At 40.9% G+C, this 20,564-nt stretch overlaps 1 protein-coding gene across 7 annotated transcripts in view; it reads right to left on the minus strand.

Annotated features, from left to right (window-relative positions):
- Positions 1 to 20,564, minus strand: part of LOC124135583 (microtubule-associated serine/threonine-protein kinase 2-like) — a 198,662-nt gene that overhangs the window by 121,717 nt on the left and 56,381 nt on the right. For 4 of the 7 annotated variants that reach the window (XM_046500949.2, XM_046500947.2, XM_046500948.2 and 1 more), the window contains exon 3: positions 10,146 to 10,175. The exons of 1 other annotated variant lie outside the window; for it this stretch is intronic. In XM_046500949.2, the coding sequence (XP_046356905.2) occupies positions 10,146 to 10,175 (30 nt within the window). Of the gene's footprint in view, positions 1 to 10,145; positions 10,176 to 11,285; positions 13,512 to 20,564 lie in introns of those variants that run through there. 2 more of the 7 variants (XM_046500951.2, XM_046500952.2) reach the window with 2 other exon arrangements.

Raw genomic sequence — 20,564 nt, forward strand, 5'->3', positions numbered from 1 at the left:
GTCATTATTACACAGCAGGAGCACAAGTCACCTGAGAGAGTACTTACTGTTGTACATATTGCAACAGGTGGGCCTAATTACTCTCATCGAAATTCCTACCCATCCTACCCCAGCCACCTTCACAGCTCATTACATTGCCATCCTGAATTCCATGTATGCTTTTTGCTCTCCTCGAATTATTAATCCTGCCTGAGGATTGAAACTAATGATCAAATTCAATTTCCGATTTTACACATTTCAATATGGAGGACCACTAATGCAGGAAACTACAGCTTGAACCTATAGCAGTAGTAACAACGCCCTTAGCAATCAGAGGAAAATTAGTCATCAATATATGTTTTATAAATCAGCATATTTTTAATAACATGAAATGCTGCATTTCCAGAGATATTGCTGTGATACACATTATGCAGGACCATGCGAGAGGTATTCGCCAATCATAGTTCTAGACATTGCTGAAAAACGTTAATTTTCCTTCCATCTTTCATATTTACTTGTTGATTGAAATTTTTAAATCTATATACCGTATTCGACGTAATAAGAGCCCCGCTCTTAATAAGCGCCCACAGTGATATTTGCTAATATATTGGCTAGTGAACAATCCCAATTAGAACCCCTCGATTGATCAATGTACACAAGACTTATTTATTTGTGTATAATATGTGTGTTATATGCATCCTTAATTATGAGAAATTAAATTCTGGAAAAATATATCTGTCGTAAATAATCATTTTAGGCTGTCAGCATAAACCACAAAATTTACGATCTTTCATCTCTGTTGTTTTATTACCAAAATAATATTCTAATACGAGCCCCCTAGTACTAATTTTGAGAGCGCCCTGGGTGCTTATTATGTCGAATAAGGTATTTCAGTACACGAAATGTACCTAAAATAAACCAACATTTTCTTGAAATCAGTCAAAATGGTGAATTCCTGTCTCACATCAGACTTTCTGATTGGTCGATCATGTTCTTTGAAGTGTGGAGATAAGTAAATTCTACCTGCCTTCCCATGCTTTCTAAATATATAATGAGGCACAAAAACCAGCACCCCTCGGAACAAAATCTGTCCTGGGCATGGTGACACTAGATAAGACAGGTCAATATTTTGAGCCATTCTTTCCAGGGGCAACAAAATCAGTTCTGTCAATACTGAAGCACAAGTGTTGTCTACTAACCCAAGCTAAGTTGCCTTTTAAAACGATTGTGAGGTAATTGGGGCCTTTTCTAGTGTACCACTCCCACTGGGATACTGTAGGGTGTGATTAGCCGTGGAAGGAGAAGGCCTCTCATTTGCATGTGTATGCTCTGTGATCATTGCTGGAGAAGGGGAATTATTGGTTGCCTTAGCTCTGGTATTTATCATGGAAGTAATGGTACCATTAATGTCTCATTGGACTAATCCTAAGGCTAAGATTTGTTTTATTTCTGGGTTTACAATGTCATTTGCAAAATATTCTCGTTGGTAGGCAGTTAAAAAATAATTATTTTTTGTTCTTCAAAAAAGTTATATTTTTTCTAGGGTCTCTGGATCCATAATTCAATTTCCTCCAAATTATTGCCTTATATCTCTTCCAACCAGATCAAGGTTGTCCGCCATGGCAGCCAATTGTGAAGATCACCTGGGCCCTCTTGCACAAAGCAATCTTTGCACTAAGACTATCATAAGCCTATGTTAAAGCATATGAGTTAAGATCATCTTAGCGTTAAGATGGCTTTGTGCAAGTGGGCCGAGGATGGTTGACTGCCATGACAGCCAAGTATGAACATCACCAGGATGGTTGACTGCCATGGCAGCCAAGTATGAACATCACCAGGATGGTTGACTGCCATGGCAGTCAAGTGTGAACATCACCTGGATGGTTGACTGCCATGGCAGCCAAGTATGAACATCACCAGGATGGTTGCCAAGTGTGAACATCACCAGGATGGTTGACTGCCATGGCAGTCAAGTGTGAACATCACCTGGATGGTTGACTGCCATGGCAGCCAAGTGTGAACATCACCTGGATGGTTGACTGCCATGGCAGTCAAGTGTGAACATCACCTGGATGGTTGACTGTCATGGAAAACCTGTACTCAGCGAGGTGCTAGCTCATTGTGTGTGTCATACACTCAACTGTTGAAAGCGCTTTTATGTTTGACAACTAGACTGTGTGTCATGGTAGACTCCTATAGGTTGCCCAGACATCGTTGTATACCACTGACGTCACACAAGATACATAGCTTGCCAGCTGGGCAATATCCTCACTCACCTAGGCCCAGGCCTGGGACAGCAGGCATGCCACAGTAAGAAGGTTAGATAAGGCCTCAATTCTGAATTAGCATTTACCAAGGACATTCACCTTTCCCAAATAATGCATTTCAGATTCACAGATAAGTGAAATTTAGTAAAATCTAAATATTTTTTACATTTGTATACTTATCCTGCATTACTCCTTAATGCATTCACTGCTTACTTACGACAACTAGAAGGACAGCCCTGCGAAGGTCCTGGGTGAAGAAATAAAGTTGTTGTTCTCAAGTCCCAATCAGTGGCCTTCCGTCGCTGTCCTGTGACCTTGATGACACCTAAGGTCATCTTCACATCACTGCCTGTCGCCCAAGTTCTTAGAAAAACATACTTTTGAGGTTTCTGAAGCCAAAGTGGGGAGGCAAGTCTAACGACGGGTGGGCCTTAAGCGTAGTAATGCAGGATAAGTATACAAATGTAAAAAATATTTAGATTTTACTAAATTTTTTACTTATCCTGCATTACTCCTTAATGCATCTGTATCGGACGGTTTGGAGGTGGGTCAACCTTCAGAATACAGAAACCTCAATAATTCACACCCTGCAATACGACCCCATTTGGTCGATAAACCGTGAAGCGGAAAAGTTCAGACAAAAACGCCATTACGGTAGGGTTGTTCAAAAATCAAAAACATTGAACATAGGAATTAAAGAGAAATTCCCTATACACGCTTAGTAATAAAGAAAATAATAGCTATTCAGCTAATTCTTTACTTACTGCGTCATAGAGCCGTCGCTGACAAACAAGATTGTCTAATATTCTTCCACTGGTGGCGACTGAGTGACTGCACATGGAAGTTGACTGGCTCTGTTTAGGGCGAGTTCATTATTTGCGTCAGTGGTTGGCAATCTGCAGGATAACAACCAGAGGGCCAAACTTCGAACGTCTTTGACATCCTCGAGAGTCACAACGCGAAGGTTATGACTAACGAAAATATGTGTCGAATCTCCAGAAATATCCTTCCGTGATTGTTCCAAAACCACAATTGCCGTGTTGAGCCCTGGTAAGGCTGACACCTTGAGATCTTGAGGGTAATTCGCTCTCGGCGAGTTCCGTTTGATGATCTCGTAGGCCTGAAGGATTACTGCGCGTAACCATATAGATATGGTGTTTGCGATTATGCGACTAACTTCTGTCGTGGACGAACCACGCCTTGTCTTGGAGCGTCGAATGAAAACTCGAACTGCTCGCACCGAGCCCAGGAGAACTTCACCATGTACGATTCCCACAATAGTCGATATCGGTGGGATGGTGAAGAACGGTCGGGTTGGCCTGGTAGTAGATTTTAGCAATAAAATCCCAGCATAACCCTAGATGTCCTGTTCCGTGCGTCCCATGCTCAAAACGGATCCGGGTTGAGTCGACCACATGTAGTTCGCTCACCCGTACCGCCATTGCTAATGCCAAGAGAAACCATTGTTTCCTTGGTGATGTCCAAGCTCCTCACAGCGATAGCCCGTTCGCGGAGCTCTCTATACTATACCGAGAGTGTAACGAAGGTGTCACGCGCTGGGAAGGAGCTTGAAAATGAGGATGCAATGAGGGGCTCGAAGGGGGCCCTCGCAAACCTCGAAGTACCACGTTCAAGTCCCAATCAGGTGGCTGGAACTTGGCCTTCTGATCCTCAAACCTGAATGAGCATAATATGGCCTGTAGTTCCGTGACCTTAATCACACTGTGATTTTCCGGAAACGGCCAACACTAAGATAATTGCAGCCAATTACGTAGTAATGGTGCTACCTTCCAAGTGTTTTTGGGTACGCAATGTAGGAGGTATTCCTCTAGGAATTGTGACGCAATCGTAGGGTCTTGATTCTTTTCTTCCCTGTAAAAAGTCTCAAGTGATCCCCACTTGTCATCGTCGTCTCTGGGAGAGTAACGATGAACTAAAGCTATAGCTTTGCTGCCCGTGTCGAAATAACCCTTCGCACCTAAACGCCTTTTAAAGACGAACCATGCGTGTAGACGTTGGGTGAGGCAATTTTCTGTTGAGGGTGGATGAGTAGGTTGGACCACTGTGAGAGGGGAAGTGAATCGTTTTAGATTTTTCCGAGCTTGACGAACTACCCTCTCGCCGGTTACCATGGTGCGACCAAAGGAGAGATCGAGATACCTTGTCTCCTTGATCCCCTGTAGCACCTTGGGAAGTAAAAGTGGTGGCAGAAGAGTTTTAGTTCTTTGCCCTTCCCAAGTGATACTGAACTCGTCCACCGCCCAAGTCTGCGGATCCGGCAACGGGGAGATATACGTCATGAGTTGGTGGCCTAGGCAAGTAATAAACAAGTCAATGTTTGGTTGCCTGAATTCCTGAAGCAGTAACTGGAATGCTTCTGTGAGAAATTTCCACTCAGTGGGAGCCACCCTGTCTGGACGTGATAAAGTATCGGCCAGTATGTTTCTACATCCGGGGATGTGCTGAACTATGAACCTTAGTCACAGCCGATCCACTAGATGGAAGAAATCTGAATGTCCTTAGAAGTGGAGAGTGGGAGTGTGTTGTTCCCCGATTGCACAGGCACCACACCACAGTGCTGTTGTCTGTGGATATAGCGAGTCGGGCTAACTGTAGTTGATTCTGCCAATGTGATATAGCCAGAATTAAAGCTTCCAACTCCAAGTTGTTTATGTGCCACTTCCATTGTGCGCCGGGCCATAGCCCTGAGCTTATCTGGTCTTGTAAGTGAAGACTCCACCCCTGAAAGGGGACGTCCACAAACAGGTGTGTATTCGGGGAAAATCCGAATAAACAGACTCCGCAGACATTCAGCGCCACAAATTGAGGCTCTAGCTTAGTTGGTAGAGTGATGGCCTGGAGTGGATCCTGACTCCTGATGTAAGGGTTCAGGAAAAAAATTGAATTGGTCGCTGTTGTAAGCGGCCCATGCTAGTTAACTCCTGTGCCGAGGTGATTAACCCTAGCAACACTTGCCACTGGCGAAGTGTGTGTGGTTGGTGTAGAGTAGATGACAAAAGAAGTAGAAACTTGTGCCATCTGTCCCTCGGTACAGATAGGATATCCTGGTCTGTCTTAAACAGGTCTCCTATGAACTGAAGTCAATAGGAAGGAGAATACTCCCGACTTCGCCTCGTTGATTGTCTATCCCAGTTATTGACATGTGTTGATGATACAGTAGATCGCCCTCCATCTACGACTCGAACCAAGTGTTCGTCACGTGTAGATAGTTATTGGCTTCATTACTCCTGTAAATAGCCATAAGTGTCACTGACATGTCAAATGGGAAATACTACCATTGGTAGTGAACCCCAATGAACTGGACTTGAAAAGTCTACGGTTGGGATGGATAGTCGAGACTGATGAAGAATCAAACGTTCGTTGAACACAGAGATTGTGGATCATTCTCATTTTGTCTGGGTCCTTCATGAGTACCAGGTAGGTGTGAGGATAAAACCCCGGAGTAAAGACTGGGTTGTGAACCCACTCTACAGCTCTTCTTACCAACAGTATGTCTATGTTGGATTTTCCCAATCAAACTGTGGTCAACGGTGGGGTTAACTCTACCCTTATACGGACACCATGATATAGTGCGATAAGTACGAAATCGTCCTTGAGACTTGTCTCTGCCACTCCCTTTCTCAGTAAGGGAATGCTGGTCTTCCCTGAGAAACGCGCGTCTAGGCTTATAATTCCCTGACTTGGACTTTCCAAGCTTTTTGGGAACTTGACGTGCGTGTCTGCGATCTGTTCGTTGAACAGGGGAGTAGATGATCAAGGTTGACGTAATAGACTGCCCTTGAAACCAGCATCTCAGTTGGAAACGCTATAAAGTCTTGGGTGTAACGGTAATCACCGTCAGAACGGTCTCAAGATGAATTTTCCTGTGGTCAAACTGACGCTGTAGGAAAAACACCATAGTTTGGAAGTGATCTAATCAGATAGGGTTATCCTCTAATAGATTCTGATCCACTGCAAACATTGACGATATTGGTCGCTTAAATCACGGAGCAAATGTGAGTTTTGGAGAAGGCTTCCTCCAATGACCTCGTGGTGTCCCTCTTATTTACCCTGTTATCAGGGGAGGGCGTTACTGACACGAGATGGTCTGCTTCCCAATCGGGTACATGTGCTAAGCTGATCATGTGCCGGTTACGTAACCGAGTACACTGTAAGCCTTGGGCTAACGTCATTGTAGAGACCTTGATTGATACGCAGACGCTGCGCTCAGCGCAGGTCTGGAATGTTGGAACAGCGCTAAGCTGATCGTGCGTCACTGGCGTGATAGGAGCGCTTGGGTATCAGTCAGACGCTGCGCTCGGCGCAGGTCTACGCTGTATATGTTGGAACAGCGCTAAGCTGATCGTGCGCCGCTTGCGTAATAGAAGTGCTTGGGTTGTAGTCAAGTGCTGCGCTCGGCGCAGATAAATCAGACACAAAATTCAAAAGTATTGACTGGATCAAGGCTTGTGTCTAATCTACCCCCATCATAGCATCTCGATACGCTGGTGCTGTCGCCGACGTCACAGATTATCATACATGTATCTGGAAGTGTCCGGCGGCTGAAAAAATAGGAGCAGTTACGATACTCACAAAATCCTCCGGTATTGTTGATTTCGGTGGATGGTGTACTTCTGCAATCACAGTCGTCATAATACCTGCCGATAATAACGGTTGGGTGGTAATGACAGAACCATATGTCATTCGCTATTCTGCGATAGTGACATTCCTCTCGTCTCACGACGGAATAACTGCAAAATATGATTGTGAGTAATCTGCTTTTATATAGTAAACTCGTTGGATTAGAGATTTACATAAAAATTACATTTTGAATTTTGGCGAGCACATCTACGTGCATGCCTATGACCGTGGATAAAGAGCTTTGGGCGATTATTCCACGACAATATGTACACCGAGAAAACATAATTATGTTACGCAATTAAACCATTTAAGAAATGGTACTGGAAGAATGCCGTAGAATTGAACAGTAATCTATCGGCAAAAATACAAATTGCAAGGGTATACAATATTTTTATATACGCAATTCAATGTAAACCAAGGCTATTTACATTTAGAGATTGGAGAGCACATCCGCGCGCAAACCAACCAATCGTGGATGATAATCTTGTAAGGTTTTTTCCACGACAAATAGTAAAATGCTCAAAGGTATGTTACGCAATGAAACCCTTGTTGATGAGATAATACTGGAAGAGTGCCGAAGAATTTGAACACTAATCTATCGGCAAATTTATGAGTTGCAAGGATATACAATATTTTTGTATGCGCAACCCAATGTAAACCAAGGGTATTTATATTTTCATTTAGGGTTTGGAGAGCACATCTGCGCGCAAACCAAACAACGTGGATGATAATCTTTGTAAGATTTTTCCCACGCTCAATCATAAGTTACACAATTACATATATATATGTATATTCAATGTCTGTACATATAGAGTAGGGAAAGGGCCACCTAAGTTGAATAACTTTTGCCCAATCCCGTTGACCATATATGTCAATAAAATATGTTTAAATTAAACACAATTACGCCATTGTTGATGAGGCGGTACTGGAAGAATGCCATAGAATTGAACAATAATCTATCGGCAAAAACTACGAGTTGCAAGAGTATACAATAGTTCATATACGCAACTCAATGTAAAACCAAAAATACCAACAAAAAACTATTTAATCGCATAAACATAGGTACGCAATAAAAGAATTGTTGATGAAGCGGGACTGGAAGAAAGCCGTAGATTTGATATTAATCTATCGGCAACCATATTTTTAACGAGTTGAAAAAGTATACAATAATTTTAGTATACGCAACTCACTGTTACGCCAAAGCTAGTAATATTTAAGAACATAAGAATATGTTATACATACGTAGCTGAGAATTGTAAACAATATGACTACCTTGGCAGGCAAACGATTGTAACACAATTCAAAATGGCGGCGAACAACAATATTTTGGCGGGAAAAAAGACAAGCGTCTTTTCACGCCTAATTAATTCACATAAAACTACACAACATGGTGAAAGTAATATGAAAAGAATACATCACCCATCGCAGATCAATTTTTAAGATTGTAGACAAACTGAAGGTCTAAAATTAATCCAAAAGGAGAGCTCCGCTTGGACACGTCCTAGCTGTGCTGCGACAAGCAGTGATGTGAAGATGACCTTAGGTGTCATCAAGGTCACAGGACAGCGACGGAAGGCCACTGATTGGGACTTGAGAACAACAACTTTATTTCTTCACCCAGGACCTTCGCAGGGCTGTCCTTCTAGTTGTCGTAAGTAAGCAGTGAATGCATTAAGGAGTAATGCAGGATAAGTAAAAAATGGACATTTTTTTTAAAAATATTATATTTGGAGCCATGGCTTATTTTCAGGTACAATTGCCTAGTCAGCTATCTTAACCAGCTGTTTCCTTTCAGAACTGTAATCTTGTTTTACACTTGTACATGTATCACAAAGTATATTTCTTTTAGTCCCTGCAAAATAATCAATCAGGATTAAACGTCTGTTATGTAATCACAAATAATGCATAAATTTGATCAAAACTATTTCAGTTTAACATCAGCTAAAAGGCTTTACAAATCAACTGTCATGAGAGAAGTAAATTTATAAGTTCCAAGCCATCGAGAACGACTTTCAACATTTTTTCAAGGGGGACAGAGAATCCATTATTTAGAGTCGCAAGTCGGCTATTCTTTATAGTGGCCATCGTCTTTATTTTCTTAGAAAATAGAGAACAATGTGGGATTCCAAATCTCAAGTGGAAACATCAGCATGGTCCATCTTTTGTTGGAACTATGTCACTTAAAACCGTCTATGTCGTCATCTTCAATTATTTTTAACAACGCCCTGACATGACGTCAAGTCGTGGACTGCTTTGCAAACAATCAACACAATGAAACAATTGTTGTGAACGAGCCAATCAGCATAAAGCAAACTTATAATGCTTAGTGAGGATTACTGTCAATAAATTCACCAGCATTTAGGACTCGATGTGTAATATTAAAGCTGTTAATGTTAGTTTGAACTTGTTATCTCATAGCCATCTGAATACATTGATTCAAGTGAGACCATTAACCATACTAATCAACTTTTGATTGGGATAATCACATACATCAGATATATTTAAATATACACATGACATTATGAGAATCATTTTACTGGATCATGGAAAGATGAATACATCCCCACCAAGACATTTTTGTAAATCATTTTCAAGAAAAATATACAAAATGATCCCATTTTAAAATGTTACACAATACCTAATTCTCAAAACCAAAATTAATCTATCAATCAAGACCACATTTCTTGATCCCCCTCAAAATACAATCTTCTGGAATTAAAATCTGCCTGCCTCAGCTCAATATCGACAACCAACCGGGTCCAATAAACCTGTCAAACTGCATATTTTCAAGACCTCCGCTCCCTGAGCATGCAAGCAGTAAGCGACTCAAAGCGCCCACGTAGTCATTATCGCCTTTTCCCAATCATTGTCCATTGATTGTAATGTTGGCAGTACTGAAAGCTTCAGCATCAAGATCGGCAATAAACCACGAGTGTTTTAGGTGATTAGTTGACACTTGGCCTCAAGCCTACAAATGTGCATACAGAGCACTTTGAAATTTAACTACCACAAACTGCACTCCAAGACATTTCTTAACCAGAAGTTGTAAGTAGATTGTGCGTTAATGAGATTATCGCATGAGTTGTGTGCCAGTAAGTATAGGCATGTAAGGCTGTGAGGTAAATGCTGATTGTATGTAGTGCAAGGTCAATATGGGCAGTATTGTCACAGCAGGAATACGTAATATAAGATGGGAGGTCAATAAAGATTAACTGATGGAATGCTATATACTAGTATATACACATATACCATACTTACATGTCTCCGGCGTCCCACATACTTAAGACCCTAAAATTATCATCAAGAAAACTAAATAAACCGAGTGTCAAATTTTATAGACTAACACTTAGTCAATGAAAACATTTCTTTAAAATAATTATCATTAATTTTCTTCAAAGAACCTTTCCTCTTCTGCTGTGGAATCAAACAAACTAGACGAGGTTAGTTTGATCTAGACTTGCCTAGGCTTTCAGTAAAAATAAATACCTACAAAATATAAATTTCACAGTCCTGGTGAAGGTCTACAAATTTTATTGTAAGGACTGTTTTAGACATACCACTGAAAAGATGGTCGTCAATAAAGTATTATTTAATACCTTTGAAACAATTTTTCAAGAATTTGTGTTCTACAAACTAAGACCCAAACATCAAGAAAATTAAATAATCTATCCTGCAGTTAAGATCTAATCAATGTTTATCAAGACACACCATCTGAAAAAAAGTGTTATCAATAAGGTTTGACTAAAAACCTTTGAAAATATTTCTCAATACTTCTTACAAGATCTCATCATTCTGGTTTGGTCATCTGTAGTTATAAATGGGCAATGCCTTCTTAATCATAATCCTTTTTCAAAGAGAAATTACACTCTCATTGTTCATAAAGCCAGATTGGTTTCTTATATCTAGAAATATAGTCAGTGCTAACAGGTGCTTTCCCCATTCCTCTACACAGCAACATTGCAACTCTGCATCATACTAGAAATTCAAATTTTACGAGATGAGAACTTTACTTACAATATCTACTCAACATGGAAAAATGTTACATTGGCAAGCAAATGGCAATAAATAAGTTTTTCATCATATGACTGAGATGTTGTAAAGAAGCTTGAAGAAAGCAAAATATTAGATATCTATAAGACAGAAAATACAGATGATTGAAATTGAAAAAGATTGAAAAGAAAATCATTCAAAATATTCATCCTCACTTCACTGAAAAAAAGAGAAATGTTTTCAGGGTAAAAATGCTGAAAAATAATAGGTCTGGTCTGAACAAAATAAATGATTCACAGATTTGTTAGACAATATCTGGTACTAAGTATGAAACTGACCGCAAAGAAAGAAATTATGATTGACATGGACCTAATGATTCCAATTTTTGAGAAGTTTAAAGCAACCTACAGTGATGGGTGCATCTCCCTCGGATTCTGTGTCCGTGAAGGATGTTATCCGGACTCGGAGCATACATCCTCTTCTTCGTACGATTACCGGAACCTCCTCTTCGTATACCGTTGACTCGTTCAGTTTCAGTTCGTTTGGAATACACTGATATCCAGTAATGGCTTCCGATCTTCCATTCTGAGACATGATCCTGTTGGTATGACCAGACTCAAGCTGGTATCAATAAAATATGGAATTGTTCTTGTTGGTATTTCTCCATATTATGATCACAGCGCATTAGCCCATCTTTTACTGTTAATATTGCAAACGAAACCTGGAAGCATGGATGAGTTGGAGTACCATGACCCTGGTCACCATTCTGGTCAGCAGCAGCTCCTCTGGACACAGGGTAGTCACCAGTGACCAAGTGATAAGGGTTCTGCCAGCTGCCAGCTTCCTGGCTACAACTCTCCTAGTCCGGACTGGAAAGAGTCATCCTCACGTTGCAACTCACATGAAAATGTTTTTAAGCTGCGCGGTATTCAATGGATCGTGATCCACATCTCAGAAGCTGTTAATCAATACCTACGCCAATGATATCTGTGTGGGAGAGGAGTGCAACCGCCTGAACCACGAGCAGACGCACAAAGTCGAAAGTAGGAGGATTGACCCCTAGAAACACTGTATTCCACCTGTCACAGTCCCCATCCAGACTATCACACTAATTCTACTTCCGACGTCCGGTGCTTACTTCTACCATTTACGCAAGCTAGGCTCTGTCTCCTGAGCACTACTCTGTTTAACAACTCTTCCCAAAGGTTGCTTCCACCGAGCCAATTGTTTCTTTTACGTCAGTGAAGGAAGCGTGCGGACAGCAATTGCCCAAGAATGTAGGGCTGTGATCGGAGTGAATACAAACCAGTCGATATATGAACGTCTTTCAGTGTGGTGGGTGTTCCCCTGCAGCTTGGAACCTCATGCTGTGTATGTGAGTCTGTACAGATATGCTCAGACAGTGGTCACAGGGCTCCAACTTCCAATCCTACTTACTGTCAATTACACGCTTAACACAGTCAACCGAGAACCACTAAGTAGTTCAAATCCCCAGAGCCAGAGGGATCCCCTCTCACACTCGACAATATGGACTAAATCTACCTCCACATACACCCAGCAGTTCTCCAGGTACACTGTCAAAACATAATGACCAACAGCAATAAAACATTAATTATTGGCTGTATTGCAGTCCGCAGCCTCCTTGCAGAGCACACGGCTTTCAGGTCACGTCACACCGAGAATTCAACACAGAAACACTATATCAAATTCCTCCAGCTATGCACATGTAAAAATGGCTAATGTCTTAGTTTTTGAGATTCTTTGTTGTGTGAGTGGATGTCTGTGAGGTAAACAAACTGGTAGCTGGGGAAGAAGAATCTCCACCAGCTGGCTGCACAGCCTAGCTTCTGACTCAAATACCTGCAGTATCGTGTACAGTGGCACCAGGATTCCCATAGAATAATCAAGCATGCATCAGGGCTCCACTGTTAGTCTAGTCCAACTGAATTACTTGCCAAGCAGGGCATGTTATATATTCCCACCTATAGTTATGGTATTGATTCACATGTACACAGCTTGTTCACAGAAAAACAGTGTCCTATTCAGCACCAAAACAACAGACTCATCAAGCGAACAGTCCAATGTTTCACATCAACTGTTGTATACATATAGAGAGCTAAAGGAGTCTCAGATGACTGATAATGGACACCAGTGAAGTAATCTGTCGTATCGTCCCAGTATTCAGTCTCAGTATCCAGTTGGATCAAGATGACATTCAGACTATGTCACATTTTTTTAAGTGGTCGCAACAATTTTGATATTTGTCACACATTCAAATATGAAGGCAAGTGTGACACACTGTTGCCAACCAACACACAAGTGAGAAGTGCAAGAGCTTTGAAACTTTGATAATAAGTATCTGTATCTACATGACATGGTCCCATTCGTTATCAGTGAAATACACACGTCACCAACACTACTTGTCAGGTCAGCACGGTTCAGTCCTTTCATGAAACACACACTTAAACATGTTGAACGTCAACACAGATCCACCTGAGCATTCCCTCCATGTGAGGAAATGTTTGCTTGGAAGCTCAATTTCATACAACAAATTATGGAGAGGAAATGAAATTCCCATTTCAATGAATCTCTGCACAAGCAATATCATACTACACCATAGGACGTCAGTGAATTTAACACAGCTGTTGTATAGAGTTACCTAACGTCCAACAAGCAGGGACTTACATCCCAGTCAATAACAATACTCCAGCTCAGATGGCCTCAGAGGTGTAATCAGGACGGCAACTTTCTGTCTAGTCACAGGCCTTTTGAATAAATCAAGCTCTGTTGTTGGGGTACGACGACACGCCAAGTCAGCAAGGGCCCCATTGCACAAAGAGTGAGTGAGTATGGTTTTACGCCGCTTTTAGCGATATTCCAGCAATATCATGGTGGGGGACACCAGAAATGGGCTTCACACATTGTACCCATGTCGGGTAGACCTGCACCATGACCGTGGAATATATTTATTTTATGAAAAAAACATAATCTAGAAATGCATACAAAAGCAAGTCTAGCCAGCTCAAGCTAGCTCTATTCCACAGTCTCTGAAATCAGCATAGGGAATTTTATTTTTATTTTTAGAGTCAAGATGGATATTGTGTAATATAAGATTTCAGAGACTAAATGTTAGTCTACCATGTCGGGAATCAAACCTGGATCTTCGGAGTGATGAGCGAACTCTTTAACCACTAGGCTACCTGACCACCCCTGTTCCACAAAGAAATCTCAGCACTTGGACTGTATAAAGGCCCATGTGTCAACACTAACTCCTGACAGTAGAAGTGCTAGGGTTGGTCTGTAGAACGGGGTTTGGAACTAGTCACTAGTTCACTCTCTCAAGTGGTCACTCCAGGCCCAACGTATTGGGTGAGGGAGGGGTAATGGGGCTTAACGTTGTGGTCAAGATTATTGCACCTGTACAATGATGTACATGCACATGTGTATGTGTGGCTGTTCATATAAGTCAGGATTTATGTCATTTTATAGTGCTTGCCCACAAAGATACCATGGTGCAGTTGAACATGGATAAGCCCCTCAGACACAGTATACTGACTCTGAGTGAATCAGTACTTGTTTTATCCCCTTTACGCTGAATACCAGGCAAGGTAATAAACAGCACCAGCTCTTATAAATATAAATACAGTTACGTCGCAAAAAGATATTGACTTTGTGACACATATTTTTGTGTGTGAAACAAGTAATTATTTCTGAAAGTTAACCTCTATCCATCATAGGAAACCAAGGATTGACAACAGCAGTTATTACTGTATCTTTTGTGATTTGGCAGAGATGCTGCAAGGCTAACTTGGGAGTTCAAAAATGTGAAATATCAACCAATGGAAGGCATTAAATCACACGACCAACTCATCAATTTGCAGTGGCTTTAGCAAGTTAGAGTATACTGTATTCCATGTAATAAGTGCCCAGGGCGCTCTCAAAATTAGAAATAGGGGGCTCTTATTAGAATATTATTTTGGTGAAAGGAAAACAGAGTTGAAAGATAAATTTCGTGGTTATGCTGACAGCCTGAAATGTTTATGTACGACAGATATATTTTTCCAGAATTTAATTGCCCATAATTAAGGGTGCATATAACACACGAGTGCGTATTATACGTGGAAAAATAAGTCTTGTGTACATTAATCAATCGGAAGGGGTGCCAATTGGGTTTGTTCACTAGCCAATATATTAGCAAATATCAAAGTGGGTGCTTATTAGAGCGGGGCGCTTATTACGTCGAATACAGTATGTGAGCCATATGTCATGTGACATGACCAACAAGGTAGAAAGTGGTGTGACAGGAATGTTGACTAAGCCAGCTGTTGAGTGCGTCATCTACCCACAAGGCTCTGTAACCTAACATGCCCAACAACAGAACATAACAGCTCACAATCAGCTTGCATGTCTAACATAGCCCTATACCTCTTTAGTATACCTCTACCCTGACCATCTACCCCTATGCCTCTACCCTGACCATCTACCCCTATGCCTCTACCCTGTCCATCTACCCCTATGCCTCTACCCTGTCCATCTACCCCTATGCCTCTACCCTGTCCATCTACCCTTATGCCTCTACCCTGTCCATCTACCCCTATGCCTCTACCCTGTCCATCTACCCCTATGCCTCTACCCTGTCCATCTACACCTATGCCTCTACCCTGTCCATCTACCCCTATGCCTCTACCCTGTCCATCTACCCATATGCCTCTACCCTGTCCATCTACCCCTGTCCATCTACCCCTATGCCTCTACCCTGTCCATCTACCCCTATACCTCAACCCCTATGCCTCTACCCCTACACCTCTACATTGTCCCTCTACCCTTATACCTCTACCAACATGCCTCTACCCCTACGCCTCTATCTCTACGTCTCTACCCCCTACACCTCAACCCCTATACATCTACCCCTATACATCTACAATAATCTACTCCTAATGACCTTCATTAAAATTAAAGAATAGACCACCATAAAACTAAACCAAACCATCAGTTAATTCCAAGAGATGCCAAACCATCAAAAACATAATCTTGGCAAAAATATTCTATAATAAAATAAATTATTGTCAAAATGCAATCGTATAAGTGATGTACAAACTAGTTTTCAATCCATCACCAATAATTTATACCTCAAGCAATTCAATTCTATACCCATTAAGCTGCGCGAAAATGATTGAGAAATTCAAATACACTTCTATATAGAGGAACGGATTGATCACCTTCCAAACACACATACACATGTGGCAGCTGCTCCCCAGCACAAACAACCCCTCCTGACGAATGACAAGATAGTCATAAAGCCTGCCGGGGGGGGGGGGGCACCAGGGCAAATACCACAGAAGAAACACGCTCTCCCCACAGTCCAGTCGCTCTCCCCACAGTCCAGTCACTCTCCCCACAGTCCAGCCGGTACCACCCAGTCTGACCAGCTGATAACTAAGCAGATGTCCATGTAACAGCTATCTTGCATCTGGAAATATTTGCACAAGTTGGATTTTATGCAAACATTTTGTTTTTAGGGTTTCCATGGTAACCATTGCAATCAATATCTGCATTAGTCTGTGAATTGACAAGCTCAATGTGTTAGGAATGTGGTTTTCTGGTAAAGCCAAGTCCAAACAGTGAGGTGTTTTCTATGACAATTTCAGGCAAAATTATTGTAATATTACAGGATCAATGATGGCATAAAATCATTTGGTCTTTTCAATTATTATCGGAGATCATCATTATCATGTACAATCTGCTGGATAGCCATACCGCTGGGAAAACAAGCATGTGAGTTGGCACATGAGAAAATGCATTTTCTGGCCGAATATAAAAAATAATGATCACTATGATTAATATCCAGGCAAATGATCAGTGATCATCTTAACATCCCTTGAGGATGATTCTGTAACGATCCTCTGTGGTTAAGGATTTTTTGGCAGTTACAAAATTAATGTTGTGGCACAAAAGCACTATACAGTGAAAAGTGTTTTGTTTTCCCATTGTACCTGAATACCCAGGGACTTATTGAAGGGATCCTGGCTCCTTAAGGTTCTTTCTGCTGTGGTATCAATAATAATATTAATATTAATGATAAAAGATAACAGTGTTATCACTATCCCCAACTATGGGGCACATTAGAATTTTGTTTGCTCATATAGCAGTGAATATAAGCTCTAAATCAAATTCCTATAAAGCCTTAAGGAGAGATAGGCACTTGGGTTGCTTTATGTCATTAGAAGAAATTACTAATGTGAAATTAATACTCATAAAAGGCACCTTTCGCTGGAAAAAATTACTCAATCTCGATAAGTATCTCTTAGATAAGCTGACTTCAGTAGTTTCTGAGAAACTTGTCCCCATTTCACGCAGTATTCACTAAGTTGAAATGCACAGAGCAAGGGCAATAACTTTGTAAAAAATGAATTCACAACACCAGTTTTTGAGATCATGATCAGTAACATCAGTGTGTAAAACTTCATTTCTCTGACTCAAATAGTTTTTAAGAAAATTTGTTCCCTTTGAGAAGTGGACGGACGGAAGGATGGACGCCCCACATCATGGCAGGGGATAATAGTGAATTTACAGAGTGCCTAATATCCATTAATAGGTGCTCAGTGGTGCTGTACATATAATATAAATACATGTTAAAAGTCAGAGTACAGTCTCGATCCGCTGAATACCAGTATTACAAAATAGGCAGGCCTAAACATGTAACTATTAATTTTAGTTATGACAAGGGGCCCTTGACATTTATAACAGACTCTGCAGGTACATACTGGCTGTACTTGAAAGTACTTATTATGGATGCAGGATGATCGAATGACCTGAGTGATGACAAGTGTTATGTTATCTTGTCTTAATCCTCACAAATTCTGTTCCAACTAATCATCATACAAAATCATGAAATGACCGGAATTGGAAAACCATGATCATAAGAATGGCATAAAAACTGTATTTGTGTGGGCATGGAAGCCAAGCCATCAGCTGCATGATGGGCAAGCACTGTCCAAAAGCCAACACAATCATGTCAAAATACATAGTTTGTTGGAAACATCGGATTGATAATGACTGAACCATGTTGACACTGATACTGTATTGTTGGTTTGTTTTTAACGCTTCACTCAGCAGTATTCCAGCTATATGACGGAGGTCTGTAATAATCAAGTCTGGACCAGATAATCCAGTGATTAACATCATTAGCATCGATCTGCACCATTGGGATACGATGACATGCATCAACCAAGTCAGCAAGTCTGACCACCCGATCCCGTTAGTTGCCTCTTACGACAAGCATAGTCGCTTTTTATGGCAAGCATGGGTTGCTGAAGACCTATTTTACCCCGGATCTTCAAGGGTAACTGATACTGTAAACATACTGCACTTTACACATGGTGCACACAAACAATGTATTGACTTCCATGTCCGAAAACTCCACCACACTACAGTTCTCTCCTACCCAGAGTTCCTTCCTGTCAACCTTGTTCCTCTGCCACAGGCCAGCAAGATGTGATGATTCATCCCACCTTACCCAGTCCATTCAACACATTTCATATGGTTGGCATCTATTTGATTTTGGAAAAGTCTAAACATTTTGCTAAACATGTCATGAAATGGTTAACTATCATTGTGAAAATATCATAAAACATGAAAAACTATTTCTTATTTCATATTTATCTTGATGTAAGGTTCCATGCGCAGACATACAAGACCTATGGATAACTTGCAATACTGTCATTTTGATTCCAGCCAACTCGGCAAGGGTGGAAACTAGACTTTTACAGTCAGTTAACTCCCTTGCCTTGGGACAATGTCACTGCTCAAGACTAAGTACACAACACTATACAGCCGTGGTGAGGAAGGGGAGGTAACTCCCACTAATACCACATATAGATTGATATGAGCTGTCTCGGGTATATCACACAAATCTTTATCCATAGTGCTCTGTCAAGCTTGTAAATATTTTGAAAATAGACAAATACATGTGGTAATTCCCACAAATGGTAAAATGATACGATCTGTGCCATGTTATACAGGTCTACAACCTTACAGGTCAATATCGCCCTGTACCTGAGAAGTTAAAACCACATTCTTCAACACTGAAACTAACCATACTGCCCAATTTTCTTTCCCACAAATCTGAATAAAAACTTTCTATCTCCTTATAACATGAAAATTAAGCGCTTACAGCTACGCAGGTTGTGAGTCAGACTTTACCATCTCTGCATGACTCACTTTATATTGACCAGGAATCTGCTGTTATTCCCAATGACTGTCATTTATCACAAAAAGAGTATTTCCTTAAGAAAATAATCACCTGATAATTGATGTAACAGCACTTCAATCATATTTAGTTTTTCATATGCCGAATATCAGCAGATCTGTTGCACTGAAATTCTTGACCTGATCACCAAAGTTATAATTTGATGAAGCATCAATTGTACAGCGTAATACTTTTAAACACCAGATCTAAAATGGTGCAGTGAGTGACTGAGTTGGGTTTAACGCCGCTTTTATATAGTTTTAACATTATTCCAGTTATCTCACAGCATGTCAGGTTAATGTGGGAGGAAAGCACGAAGTGATGCAGGTCTCAGACGTTTACCACTTCGGTGAAACCTACGAGCAATATGGTGCTGACAAACCTAGAAACATAATCGGGCGAACCAGGATTCGAACCCACAACAATATGTTTCTGGCGTGTCCAAGGGACACAACTCTGCACAGCAAATCGTGGCACCTTAATCGACTGGGCCACCAGTGCCCCCTAAAATAGAGCAGAGAAGGCTGCATGATGCAATTACATGGACCCAATTCTATTCACACAGTTGAACTAAATTTGAATTCTTTGGAAGTGAATTTGAGCTAGCAGTCACAAACAAGAGCTGAAAGTCATGACAATGTACATGGTGTTTTCGAGTAACACTAACCAACAAACGAAAAGAAATTCATGAGAATTTCTGATGGTAATCTGACACTATAATAAAGACAACAGCAATAATATTCAAAAGAGTGAGTGAGTGAGCAAGGTTTTAAGCCGTTTTTAGCAATATTCCAGCAATATCACAGCAGGGGACACTAGAAATGGGCTTCAAACATTGTACCCATGTCAGGAATCAAACCCAGGTCTTCAGCGTGACGAGTGAACGCTTTAACCACTAGGCTACCTGACCCCCAGAATATTCAAAAGACCTAATACAACAATATAAACAGTAATCAAAGATACATAAGTCATAATGGTACCCCCCCAAAAAAAATCTGATAAAAATCTCACAGACATTAAGAAATCAGAAATCTTCACTGCCTGACTACAGTAATAAGATATTTTCATTGCTCTAAAAACCAATGTAAACACAATGGGATCAGAACACGCATCAATTTAACAAGAGAATTATTGACGAGTCATTATATGATATCTCTATGCTGTACAAGTGTTATGGAGATCCCAATTCAGTGTCCTGGCAGAAGCAATGCTACTGTTACAGGCTGATCACGAAAGCTTTATAACAACAGTGACAGCTGCACAGGTCTAATAACACTATATGGATTCTATTGCTGGGCTGGATGTACCTCATCTTTACATCTGTTCAATGCTGATACATATTGAAAGTAACAAATGACAAACATTTCGTTTTCAGGTCAAAAGTGATTGAGTGGGTATGTCAGCAATATTCCAGCAATATCATGGCAGAGGACACCAGA

Source organism: Haliotis rufescens, unplaced genomic scaffold (assembly GCF_023055435.1).
Source record: "Haliotis rufescens isolate VD_foot unplaced genomic scaffold, xgHalRufe1.0.p SCAF_2, whole genome shotgun sequence".
In the NCBI taxonomy this organism is placed as follows: domain Eukaryota; kingdom Metazoa; phylum Mollusca; class Gastropoda; order Lepetellida; family Haliotidae; genus Haliotis; species Haliotis rufescens.